General features: G+C 33.6%; 1 protein-coding gene across 6 annotated transcripts in view; it reads left to right on the forward strand.

The window, feature by feature from the left end:
* Positions 1-13,770, forward strand: part of LOC131033026 (calcineurin B-like protein 3) — a 107,154-nt gene that overhangs the window by 73,905 nt on the left and 19,479 nt on the right. For all 6 annotated transcript variants that reach the window (XM_059218480.1, XM_059218479.1, XM_057964135.2 and 3 more), the window contains one exon: positions 4,727-4,807. In XM_059218480.1, the coding sequence (XP_059074463.1) occupies positions 4,727-4,807 (81 nt within the window). The remainder of the gene's footprint in view (positions 1-4,726; positions 4,808-13,770) is intronic.

Genomic DNA, 13,770 nt, shown 5'->3' on the forward strand with positions numbered 1-13,770 from the left:
TCACTTACCCAAAACCCTAAAAGCAAAGAGAGAAACAGGCAAAACCGAGCAAAAAAGAGGGGGTCCCCATTTTAATGGGGCGATGTGTGAAATGGTCACAACAGGACTATATCTGAAACTAATAACTAATATATTTCTTTGGGTGTCCCTTGAGTCTTGACACATGAGCCCCACTGGTTTCTATACATTTGATATCATCATTCCTATACTTTTCATTCTCCTTTGTTTTGTTAGCTAGTATCAGGCATCTTCATTTAAAAAAAAGTGTGCAAAGAATTATTTACCTACAGGAATGGCAATGTACCCTGAAGTTCCATCCATCTTGAAGGAAGCAAGAAGCCATCTTAGGGTTTCTAGGTCGTTAACATATTAATTTGCACTTTTCAGTGTGACACAAGACGGAATTAATGTGTAGTTGAACTGCTCTTCGAATTGGAAGGGGAAGCTCCCTGTAAAACAAAAACTATAGCCTACTATGAAGAATATGTACTTTCTATTCACAATCTTTACAATGGTATTTTGGGGCGTTTCATGTTCATGTTGATTAAAATTAAAAGTATGTCTTTTTAGATTCACCTTAGGCAAAAGTCTAAGATGTGCTTCAACTTAAGGCAAATGTTTTTTTTTTTGATTGAAAACATATCTTATGACTAGACAGTTGCATTGTTCAGCTAAAATAAGAAACTGGATGATGAAATTACAAAAGGACTGAATAGGTGTTGAAGCTCACAAATTTGGTAGGAAAGTTTACTCCATTTCAACATATAATACAAAACAATTTGATAGTAATTGGAAAACAAGATAGCCTTAATAAATTCTATTGAACAAATAACAAATTTTGGATTAACAATAATGAATAGTCAGTGAACACCAATTTCAGCAATATGTAGGTGTGACAAATACCTTTTTTTAGGTGTGACAATATTGTTTACAAAGCATTGCATGAAAATAAATGAAATAAACTAATCTCCATATGATTACTTGCTTGATGTGTGCAGGTTTTTTCACAAAATAATCTAATCAACAAATACTAAACTGAAGTTTAATACACCTAATAAGAAATTTAATACACATGACTGTTAGTTAAGATAAATAAAATTATTGCAATTTATCCCTTAAAAGATCGCGTCTCTTGCATGATAAGATAGATGATCGAACAATAGCTGACTTGAAGCCAAAAATAAAGCTCTAATACAATAGCATGAGCTCTGGTTAAAAATATAGTCTTGGACAAGCAGCTTTGGAAACAACTTTGGCTATTTTGATCATGGCAGGTTTTGTGAAGTTTTTTGAAACCCTGAAATGTGATGGTTGAATCCAACCTCCATTCTATTGATTCTGCATCAACAATTTAAAACGCCTTGATCCAATGACGACTTGCTAGTTGTTAGAGCAATGAAATTCATTTGCTCAAGGAAAGGATCATGAACGTAATAAAAATCATCTTGGTACAGTCTTGGACTCGATATTAGGAATTTGGTTAATGGTGGACTCAATGACCTTACAAACTCCAACAACTATTTGTAAATTAGTTTAAGTTTTCTATTGTCATTCACTAAAGATGAATATCGCAAGCTTATTTATGAGTTTGCTAATATTTCCATGGGGGCAAAGTCTATGTTTTCCCTAGCAAACAAAAAACTTTGGACAAAAATATCCAATGCTCAAAGCCTTAAAAGATAGCAATTCATATTGTGAGTTTCATTCATTCATCAAATCATAATGCTTCAGGCACAATTTACCGATCTTGTCACCATGTCTAAGGTGCTCTTTCAATTTGCAAAGTCATTGGGTCTGTGTTCAAAACGCTCTGATTATCAGGTGTGAATCCCTGAAGAACTTGCCATTTTTGAGGTGTATTTAATGTATGCTGTTACCAGTTTATTTGTCTGCTGTTTATTGTGTGTGATTTACTTAATATTGCCATGATCTAAGGCATGATTTTTGACTGTTGACTGCCACTTCAGAAATGACAAATCAAAGAGAAAAGTGCATTGCTTTTGCTGAATTCAACCCAAACATGGACCATCAGCAAAAGGCCTATAAAGAGGCCAATATATTGTGGAGCTCAAAGATTCTCATTGCACAGCTGAGGACTAACTCATATCATATCTGGGGACTAACTCATGTCATATTTGGTGTGAAATAGGGTGGTGGAAAGGCAAAAAGAAGTTTGGGAAGAGAGGGTTTGTAATATTGTATCTTGTGTACAGCAGGGCTGTGGAAACTGAAAAGCACTTTATTTTGACTGCAAAGTGTACAATGACATCAAGGTCAGCTACATAAGTAATATAGCAGTGACTTGTTTTCAAGATTTATTCTATGAAGATTGGGTGGAGGGAATGGAAGAGCTTATTTTTAAACTAAATTGCAGAAGGTTGGCACTTCACAATGCAAAAAAAGTGGAGTCTGTTGTCTCATAGGATATCTTTGGCCTTGTGTATGCGAAATGTCTTAGATTCTATTCTTCACTTATTTTGTACTGACTATGCTGCCAAGGTTGTGTGCTGTCCTCTATCTGTGGCTAGATGTACAATACAAGAATACGCTTTGCAGTTCCAGTTCATTGCGCACCATCATCCAAAACTAAGTTATCTGGATCTTGGAGCATATGACACTATGATCAATCTGAAAAAAAATAGTTAGTAGAAATATCGGACTTTGACATGACAACCTGGTCACTTGACTGAAAATGACTTACAAACCTAGAATTGGCACACAAATGTCTGATGAGTCATTGATGAAAAAGAGTATCAAGTAGCACTAACATCAAGTTTGTGGGTTGGTACTACACAGATTGTATAAGGTTTGATGGCTTGAAAACCTATACACACCTGCAGAGTCTCCAGTGAAATAAATTACCACAGCTCCTTTTGTGGTTTGTGCAAGACTATGTTTGAGATGCAAAGGATGGTTTGTGACTACCAAATTGTTCGTGATTGCTTCTGAGGGTCGCACTTGTTTTGTGTTTGTTTTAGCTCCAGATGGAACACAGTTTTTCTTATATAATATGCCACATTACAGGCATCTTTGGAGGGAAATTAACATGGTTCACCTCAAATGGAGTAAATAGCATGCTCTCACCAACAGTTATACACACTTTTTTTTTTAAAGAAATGTTATCAACAGTTAAAGAAAAGAGGACGAATATTTGTTATTCCACCAAAAGAAAAAGAAACGAAAGTTATGAATGTGAACAAGATTGAATACTTGTTATCGGTAATATTCTTGTTTTTGATATGCATTCTTTCCGTGTGATAAGCTATAACTTTTTTATAACTTAAACAGGGATGATGTAAATAATCAAAACATTCACATGTATTTGTTTTGTGAAATGCTCAATCACTTTAAATTTTATATTTCCAAAGGATTCATTCAATTGTCTTGATTGCTGAAATTTTTCAATTGATGGGTATTTTCAAACAATTCCATGTCATATATTCATAATCAATCAAGTCATTTAGCCTTTAATTTAACGTGGATTCAAACCTTATGGTGCTATTGTTTCTTCATTGTCAGGGATTCTAAACTTTGTAAACTATGAGGGACATCCATATTTGATAAATAGTCTTTATCTGTTTTTTATTAGTCCAATATCATGATCATTCTTGCCCAAGATCATTCTATAACTTTTATTAGTACTTCTTCCAACCAAGTATTAAGTAATCCATAATGCAATTAGATGTAATACCCTGTTTCTCAAATTGTTTTTTCAGAAATAGTGACAATGTTTTAAATCTTTTTTCAAATAATTGTTCCGAATGGGTGATTCAGAAATATCAAAATTCTGATTGACATATTTGGAAGATCGAAGAATCGAGCAATTGGACTGTTCTTTCTGACAATTTCACCAACCTAATGAGTGCTGGTCATTGTAAATTGTGTTGCATTAGTCAAAGTTCTTTTTTATCAAATTTGTTTGAACTTATCTCCAAAATTTCGACTGAAGCTTATGCTTAAATTGAATCTCTTGAATAGTTTTTACATTTCAGAAAAGAACATTTGTTGAAGTATTCGGTGCACTGGCCCTGTAATAAAAAATGGACCTGCTAGGATCCAAACACAGGACCTCCTATTGCTCTAGCAGTTATCCCCAAGTCCCTCACAATTTCGGTCTTTGCCAAAGTGTGAAATGAACCTCAAGATTTAGACTCTAGCACTTATGATATTGGTCCTCCCATTTGGTACAATAAGGCATATATCGAATAGTGTTGGTACATATTTCTTTTTAGTTCTGTCTGATTAAGCTAGGAGATGGCAAATGCTGCTTGTTAGGCTTTGTAGTGGCTGAAAGATACATAACTGGTTCTTGATAATATACTGAAAATACCAAGGAGAACTGATTATTGCAGCTGTAGATTGTGCAGGAAAATAGCCATTCATCAAATTCCTCCAGTGAATTATTAAATCTTGCGTTGTTGAAGACTACCTAGTTATGTTGATTCTAGAGATGATTAGTAGGTCTCTCATTGGTTCGGATTACCTAATTGTGTTGTCCCAGGTGTACATTTTTTTTGTTATTCCTTTCTGTTGCTACTTGTCAAAGACATGGGTTTAGGTAAGGTGATTTCTTAATCCGTGCACTTTAAATTGTACACTTCTAATCTTATTGTTTCGTTTTTCACTCTTCCTAAGGCGAGGGCACAGATAGTTTCTTTGCTTCTTGATTTGATATAAGCAATTTAAAAAGTTGAGAGTATTAATGCTGCTTTGTTAATGTTTATAGGTGAAGCAAATGGTAGTAGCTACTCTTGCAGAATCTGGTATGAACCTGTCTGATGATGTAATCGAAAGTATAATTGACAAGGTTCTCACTCTTAACACAGCAAAAATTTGCACATTTATCTTAGTTTTCCTTGTGGTTTGTTGTACCCAGGGCTTGGTGATCGTCTTCCATGTTTACAATAAGGAAATGCTTTGTTTTCATTTGGAGTTTATTTGAAATTGTTGCTTACTTATTTGTTTATTTAGTAGAATTGGTTATCTTTATTTAATATATGAACTCTTTTGTGACTGAAGAGTTGCAGTGCTACAAATTCATAGAAAGAAAAAGACGATTGGATAATTAATTTGATAATTTCACACTTTTCAATTGGCATTTATTTTTGAAAAGAAATGCTATCAATCTCATGACATTATTAGTCTTTGCATCTGTGCAGATGTTGCTCGTATATCTTGGACTGATGTGTTTTACCTTAAGTAACAAGTTACACCAATCACTATGCTACTTTTTTGTTCATACTGCATTGATGCCTCAAATCGATTTTTTATTGATTTTACTTGAAAGTTGTACAAATTCAAGAAGCTGAATGCAATTCCAAACATAATTTGTTATGTTCCTAAAAGAAACTTGCTGTTATAGCTGGAAAATTCAGCATCTAAAATCAGAAATTTTGGAATCTAATCTTATTTCGAATTCTCAAACCAGATAATCATGGGCAGTCTTATACTGCTTCTTCCTTAATTTTATATCAAGAATGGATTATTTGCTCCCTGCAAATCGCTTTACAGGCAGCTACCTTGTCAATGAAGGGAAAACAGAAGCCAATTAACATTCACTACATTTCAATAAAGAAAACAGTTTCCTAGTAGGCTTCTGTAATTATTCAGGGAGCAGTGCATGTTTAAGGAATACTTAATATCTATTATATTTAGTTGTTAATAAGAAACATGAGGGGAGTTGCATCCCTTGGAGGGGAAGGGTATAAGGAGAGTTCAAGCAAAGGAGAATTAAGGAAGAATATTGAATACAATTTTATGTATCCGGTTTTATCTTCAGTGGAGCATAGATTGTTTCTTAACAGCCTGAGGAGGAAACCCCTCTAGGCCTCAAAATTAAAGGACAACAAAAACCCATTTCTTTACCTTGCTAAGCTGGTGGATGACAACCCCTGAACCCAACAGATTTGAAGTTATTTACGAAGGCATCCCATTGCATTAAATTGCTGCAGACTTAAGAAAATAAACAATTCTAGAAGAACAGATATCTGATATCAATTTGAGCAGATTTCTGGATTTTATTATATTTAAGGAAAATTAAGAGAAATTTAAAAAGGGGCATTACAACTCTACCCCTGTATTATCTGATATATATGTTGGAATTTGAACCAAAGGCAGGTTGGGAGGATGAAGGATGGAACTTGTTTTGCTTTCATTTGAAAATTTAAACTATCTGAACATTGAGATAGAATGACAAAAGAAATTGAAACCGAATGATAACAACTTCAATATAATTGAAAAAACAATTGAACAACACTGAAGCTAGTCGACATTTCTGAGAAGGTATAGAGTCCAGTGCAAGCCAATTGACTTCCAATTGGAAAGCAGATGTTTCACTTGGCCAAGCAATATTCTTCCACTGACTATCTACCGACTCCTTCACAATATGTATTCAACTTTAGGGATTGAATACTTTTTGGTGAATGATATTGTCCTTTCACTCTCTTGGAGGATTTTCCCCTTAATCATTTGTACAATCTTCATCAGCTTGTGATGAACCTTAGTGAAAATAAACACTTCCAAGGTCGCTCTCTCCAGATTTCAATATTGTTTTACAGAGAAGAAACTTCAGGATTCACAAGTCCTTTAATATAATATTACTTCAGAGTTCAGTTTGCTAGATGCTGAGATGCTCGTTTAATATAATCTTACCTTTTAATTTTGCCTATGCTAGAAATACACCCCATTTTCTATCCTAAGGTACCAATGATTTTAGATATATTTTTGAGATAATCCTTTCTTTTTTGATATAATCACTAGCATGGGTCAGATTTTTAGGCTCTACTTTCAGATGTACTAGATACTGAGATGGTATTTTAGTATAATCTCAACTTCCGATTTTTCCTTTGCAATGACTAGAGACATGTTTTCAAGGCAATCTATTCCTTTTCGATACAATCATCAGTATGTGCCAGAGATTTAGGTCCCTACTTTTAGATTTATTGACTGGGCTCATATTGGGAGGGTACAAAGTTACAAACTGATGTTAGAATGTACGGTTTGTTGCAAATCATGGTACCTCAGTGCATCGCCCAAGCTGAGTTAGTTGATTGCTCCTTATCCTTGAAGAATATCTTAAGGCATCCCATCCACATCCATAAATATTAAAAATAGTTTCGTGGGTGATTTAGCAATTCGGCCTTGATTAACATGAGATGCCATACTTGATACTTTGAATGAGGGTTGCCCCTATGGGTCCCATATGACACTGACATTATTGGTATTGAGAACTGTTTACTCCTTCAATCTACCAAAATTTCTATCAACCAGCTTCCTTTATTTGGATGATTTTTGGATGTAACACCATGCATTCCCTCAAAGGAACTCATTGACACACTTATTAGAGAGGATATTAATGGGTATTACCAATTTAGCATTCTTGGATTTCTTTGCAATTACTCAACCTCAAGTTGGCTTTCTATGCTCACATTTCTTGAAGATCATGAATGGCATTATCATTCAGCCTAAATATCATCAATGCTGTTGGTGGCATGGATTGAAGATCTTCCCTGGCCAACTTAGGATGTGCTTTCACAACCTATGAGATGAAACTGGGCACCATGTTCTATGTGATGATGTAATGTGTTGTCTCTATTCCTTCTAGGAAGTGGAACTCAAGGGACTTTGTCATATTTCTACTTTTTTTGAGATCTATGCAGAATACTGCTATCCCTAGAAACATTCCTTCTACAAGGTGCAGGGAAAGTCTAAATGGAATTCAATCGCCTAGGTATAAAATATAGGATAAACAACATAAAATGTATAAAAATGGAGGACTTATTTTTTTAATTTCATATCAAATATAATGTTGAGATTAAAGTTAACAGAATACATAAAACAAATGGCAGTCACAAAAAAATGTGTAGAGTTTTGAAAAACCATTATAATTTTGCCGAAGAGGGTTTATGTAAAAACAAATGGATGGCCCTAAAATAGTAGGCCCTGGAGTTCAGTATCATGACTTTTATGTTAGGGGCTACCCTGTGTACTATAATGAAAACTCTCACTAAGTTACCTATTACTTAAAAAGAGCCCTCATTAGAGATATGTATTTTACTTTTTCAAACTAAAACTATTCAAAGTTTAACTCAAAAAATCAAAATATCCAAAATTCCTAATTTTTTATTCTAAACTAAATATTTTCAGTTTGTTTGTGCTCTGTATGTTTCTGCCTCTAAGTGTAAAGTGAGCCAAAATAGGATAGATATATGTACAATAATTTTAGAACCAATTTTTTAATACTTGGGAAATGACATGACAAGTTTACCGGTTTGAAATTACTTGCAACAGATCATGACTTTTTCGCAAGGTGACTACACTGCAATCTACATAGAGATTTGAGCATTACTCTATCAACTTAAATGTTCTATTCTGACCAAAGATGGCTTGCCCTTTTCCTTTGTGATGCTATTGCATTAGATCCGTCTCTCATCACATCATATGAATTGGAGGCATTAAGTGCTCCTTGGAAAGATAGGACAAGTTAGTGAGATGGCATTTGTCTATATGTACTGCGAGTAGAGCACCAGAGGTCCTTCACACTTATCCTAGGTATGGTGGGTTTTGTTTGTTTTGTCAGTATGGATCTTCTAGCTCCCAAATTCAATAATTTCAGTTGAGGGAAATCACACTGTGTTAGTCTTTTTCTAAATCTAGAATTGAATCAGCATTGGTCTTAGAAAAGGCTCAAGTTAATCATGTTGCTTCTTTTGTAGGATTGTAGGCAAGGATTGTCATGCCTTATCTCTGGACGTTCTTTGATGGATATTAGTAGATCTTGCATTGGTCATCTAATGATATTGGACGATTATGACACTTGTCCACACCTTGCGTAACCATCTGGCTGCTCTGGTTTTCAATCTTAATCAACAAGTTTGATATTTACATCTCCTTTTCTTGAATAATCCTTTCAAGTTCAGTCACATGGATGTTTGTAACTGTAATTTAATCTTATACCTTCTTGTATGTCTGCTTTAGGTTTGAGCCCCTAGATATGTTTTTTTAGTGTTTGGTTACTTTTTTGTACTTTACCTTTTAATTTTCCTAATTATAACTCATTATTTTCGAGATCAACTAACACACTCTTATGAAATTACTTATATTTTTTCTTTTTATCTTGTTTTGTTTTTTGTTACCTCTCTCCCTTGTGTTTCATGTCTTATATTGCCTGTGTGATATTTTTAATTTTTTTATTAATGAACAAGAAAGTATTAACTTAATTTTGTCTAAAACTTATGGAAATCACAAAAGATTGTTGAAACTCAAATACTGAAATTTTTTTTCCACACAACATTATAATAGCTTTTTGCCTGTACAATACTTCGTTGTAGGGCAATTCTATAGATAGGTACTCGTATTCTCAAATTCTCTCCAACCCAAGTAAGGAATTATAGGCAGTTCATGTGTATGGGCAGCTTGGTCTCCTTGTTTTAATACTTTATGAGACCTATGACATATGGCCTTGAGTTTCACTTTTCCTTTCTTATTGATGACTTTATCTTTAGGAGGTTGCAATTAGAAGAAGACTCAATTGTCTACTTTGAATTTTTGGCTCCGTTGATGCTAGTCTTGCTAACCTTTCACAATGTCTTAGGTCAATATGAAGTGTTACTTTAACTGTTTTAATATATGTTGGGTCTCAGCACAGTATGTCCCATTTCCATGATTTCTTGATTTGGTTTAAATATACTTCTTTTACAGCTTCTGGTTTAAATATGCTAAAAATTTGTACCACACAATCTAATCCAGAAGCTGTAAAAGAAGTATAATATGGATTGTGGAAATCTGATAGCATTAATTGGTTTAAATATTTCATCCCCAAAGAAATTAGGATGCTGGTGGGGAAGAACCCATGTCACAGAGTTTGCCGAATTTCATGGTTGAAGTTCAAATTTCGGCAAACATTTTAAAAATTATAAAATTCGTCAAAAATCGTCGCTAAATTTGTACGGAAAGGAGCGACGCGACTGTATTTATATTGACTTATAATTTAGTAGAACAATTTTTATTAGGGTTTTTGAGAATAGAATTTGGCCCTCTCATGACTAGGGCACAACACATTTCTTCAAGATGTGACAGCAAAACAACGGTTTTAACTTGATGTCGAAAGGAAACTCGCGAGTTTGAGGTCCGCCAGGCACTAGCAATTCGAGCTAAGTCATGGTGCCTCTCCGTGACCACCATGGCCATGAACCTTGCAAATCTGTCTATACATCCGGAAACACTCAAGATTATTATATCATGGATTGTGGAAACTTGATGTCTACTGTCTATACATCATTGGGCTTCCCTGCGCTCTCTCTTTGTGCGTATTCCTTCTCTGTGGCGGTCAACACTTCTGCCACAGTTTGCTCAGAGTCACGATGGCCCTCCACATGAGGCCGTTGCGACTCTTCATTTTTTATTTATTTTTATTTATAGTTGTTTTAAAGGTTTTCTATTGTTTAAATTTTTTTGAAACATATTTTATATTTTAATAATTAACATTCATTAAAAAATTAATATTATTTTTATTAAAAAGGTTAGTATTTAGTATATTTAAACTTAATATTATTTTATTTGTTTATTTATTTTTTTAATATTAACATTTAATAATTAAACAAATTTAAATATGCATATTAAATATTTACACTTACCAATTTAATATAATATTATTCTAGACTTTAGATTTATATATTATAATTTTATGAATATATTATTTATATTTTAAAATTAAATTATATAAGGCGAATTTAATGTCGAATTTTTTTTCGAATTTTCAGCCTTGTCGAAAGAAATATTGAGGAAATCTGGGAAGGTCCTGTTGTTGGAGGGTGGCATTGATAAGCTTTTCATTAAGGTTTTGTTTTTGGTATGGCCTTTTGAAAACTCTCATGCTTCAAGGTCTTTACATAGCCTTGAGTAGAATTTTTAATCCATTGATATACATTGACACCAACCTTCTTTGGAATATTCTCCATATGAAGATGAAACTGTTGAAATTATTGTAGGTCACTTTGTGATGATGCTTAGTCTTCTCTAGTGTCAGGAATCAATCTTATTTATTATGAGTACTCGAAAATCTACTATTACATATACCTGCCACATGGATCCTAAATGTGCAATTGAGAATATGAAGATTGGGAATTTTGATATGTTGGGAAGTTATTGTTGAGAAAATTATAAATTTCATTGCAAAAATCGGAAAACGTGACAGTTGAAAAATCAATCTGTTTAAACTGTAGTTGTTGAAAGTGAAACAATGGAAATCTGAACTGGAGGTGAAAAACAGAAATTCAAGAAAAGACATCCACAAAAGAGCTGAAATAACTTAGGTATTTTTAGATGATCCTTGAACAATACATAACATATGACTTCTATGAGTCTGTGTTGTTGGTGAAGTTTCCAGGAGCAGAATGGTTGTTGCATCTGGGCAGATACTAGTATTCCACACATGACCTGCATAATCCCTTAGCCAAACTACATAGTATTTGTTAGTTAATGAGGGTTTACCGTCTCTTCCACCCAGAAGAGACAAATGGAAGCTTCATCCCTGGGCACACTTAACTTGTACTTTTTCATTGCATTATCAAAACAAGAGCTTGCCCAAGGGAAATTGAACTTGGGTCTTCATTTAGTAACAGTCATGCCTATAGAAGTGTTATATTTACTTATACTTAAATGATTTGTCTCTATTTGCATTTGGCATAAACAACATTAGATTTAATTATATTTTTCCCTAGCTGTGGGGGACGTACGGACGTCCTGGGGACGGATTGGGGACGGCTAGACGTCCCCCACATCTAGGGCTAGGGAAAAATATTAAAAAAAAAAGTCGTATTTTCAATTTTTAAAATTTTTTTCTAACATGGGCCCTCTATATTGAAAAAATTTAAAAAACAACTATCAATTTTTTTATTATTGAATTTGAATAGTTATGAAATCAAAATATGACTATCTATATTTAATTATTTTTCTAACATGGGCCCTCTATCAAAAATTAAAAGGCAACATTAAATTTATTAATTTATATCAAATTTTATAATTTTAAATTAATTCATATTATACATTTTAAAATTTATAAATAGAAAATAAATTAAATAATAAAATATTAAATAATAAGTATTATACTTTGCTTTTTAGTATTTACTTAGTACTATTTTGATTTCCATATCGCAATTGACAATGAAACAATATGGCAGCAGTGTGGCCTTTGGGCATTTTGTATGTTATTTCTTTAATATCTATTATGATATGCATATTGACAATGTGAATGAATTGAAATTCTGAATTATGAGTGCATATTGAGTATCGAGTCTATTGATAATGTTGTATGTTCGATGTTTGCATTCTAAAATGTTTTCATAGTATCATACACATGCTATATCCATGTTTTCATATGAATATAATGTATAGATGCATGCTTTATCTATGTTTTCATATGAACATTTAGAATTTTCCTATATATTTTAAATTTTCCCTATATTTTATATAGCCGTCCCCTTTGCCGTCCCCCCTCGTCCCCAAATTTGGCAAAAAAATTTGCCGTCTCGAAAACTCGTCCCCCTGTCCCCCTGTCCCAGAAACTTGGGGTAACGTAGCCGAAGAATGAAAGACATTCAAATGGAAAGGAAGCCGATGGCTGGTGTATGCAAAAAATTGTGAATGTAAACTAAAAAGATTGGAAGGATGAACTAACAATCAAACAAACACATATTTCAACTACACTCAAAATTAAATTGCAAACTCTAGATTATCCTTCAATTTGATAGTCCCCTGATTTGATGTGTGCTTGTTGAATGATAGATACTCGATTCTACTCCATGATTGTGAATGCAAGATGGATATTAAGCTAAAATGAGATGCAAGATGGATGTGAGATGCTTAATGGATGTGCAAAATGGTGAATGAACAATTTGGCATTATGAGAGAATGAAAATGAAAGTGGACGAACAATTTTGCATTGTGATATTATGAAATGAAAGTGGATGAACAATTCTGCATTATGAGAGTATGAAAATGAAAAAGTATGAAAAAGGAAGGAAAATGGGGGGTTTAAATAGGCTTGGAGTGTGAGATGGAGAGGGATGAGAGGGAGACACGTGTCCTTGAGAAGAGCATGTGTCATGGATGCAAATGACATGTGCCCTTAAGAAGGACATGCGTCATTGGAAGGAATGACATGTGTCCCTGAGGATACATGCCTATTTAGGAGTGAGAGACCCAAATAGGAAGGTTCTATTCCAAAAGAGATTACAAAATAGAGATATTCCCATGGTTTACAATATTTGAGATATTTTCCCAAATTTTAGGAAATTTGGTTCCCAAAAAATGAGGATATTTCCATGGTTCTAAGATATTTGGGATATTTTCCCTTATTTTAGGAAATTGTTTCCTCCAAAAATGAGGATATTTCCATGGTTTAAGATATTTGGGATATTTTCCCAAAATTTAGGAATTTGGTTCCTCCAAAAATGAGGATATTTCCATGGTTTAAGATATTGGGATATTTTCCCAAATTTTAGGAAATTGGTTCCTCCAAATTCAAAGGCACTTCCCAAATTTTAGGAAATTTGGGATATTTTGGGAATGTGCACACATATGATGAGGGATAAGGGATAGGGTTGACTAAACCCTTGTTTAGTTAGGTGGGTTAGGCTTGAGGAAGGGTTAGAGTTAGGAGACATGTGGGGAAATAGAATTAATTAAATTAATTAATTAATTCTATCAAGGAATATTAGGAGGAAAAGACAGAAGTGAATTAAATAATCAAATTAGGCATTTGATTAATTT

This window comes from Cryptomeria japonica, chromosome 3, assembly GCF_030272615.1.
Source record: "Cryptomeria japonica chromosome 3, Sugi_1.0, whole genome shotgun sequence".
In the NCBI taxonomy this organism is placed as follows: domain Eukaryota; kingdom Viridiplantae; phylum Streptophyta; class Pinopsida; order Cupressales; family Cupressaceae; genus Cryptomeria; species Cryptomeria japonica.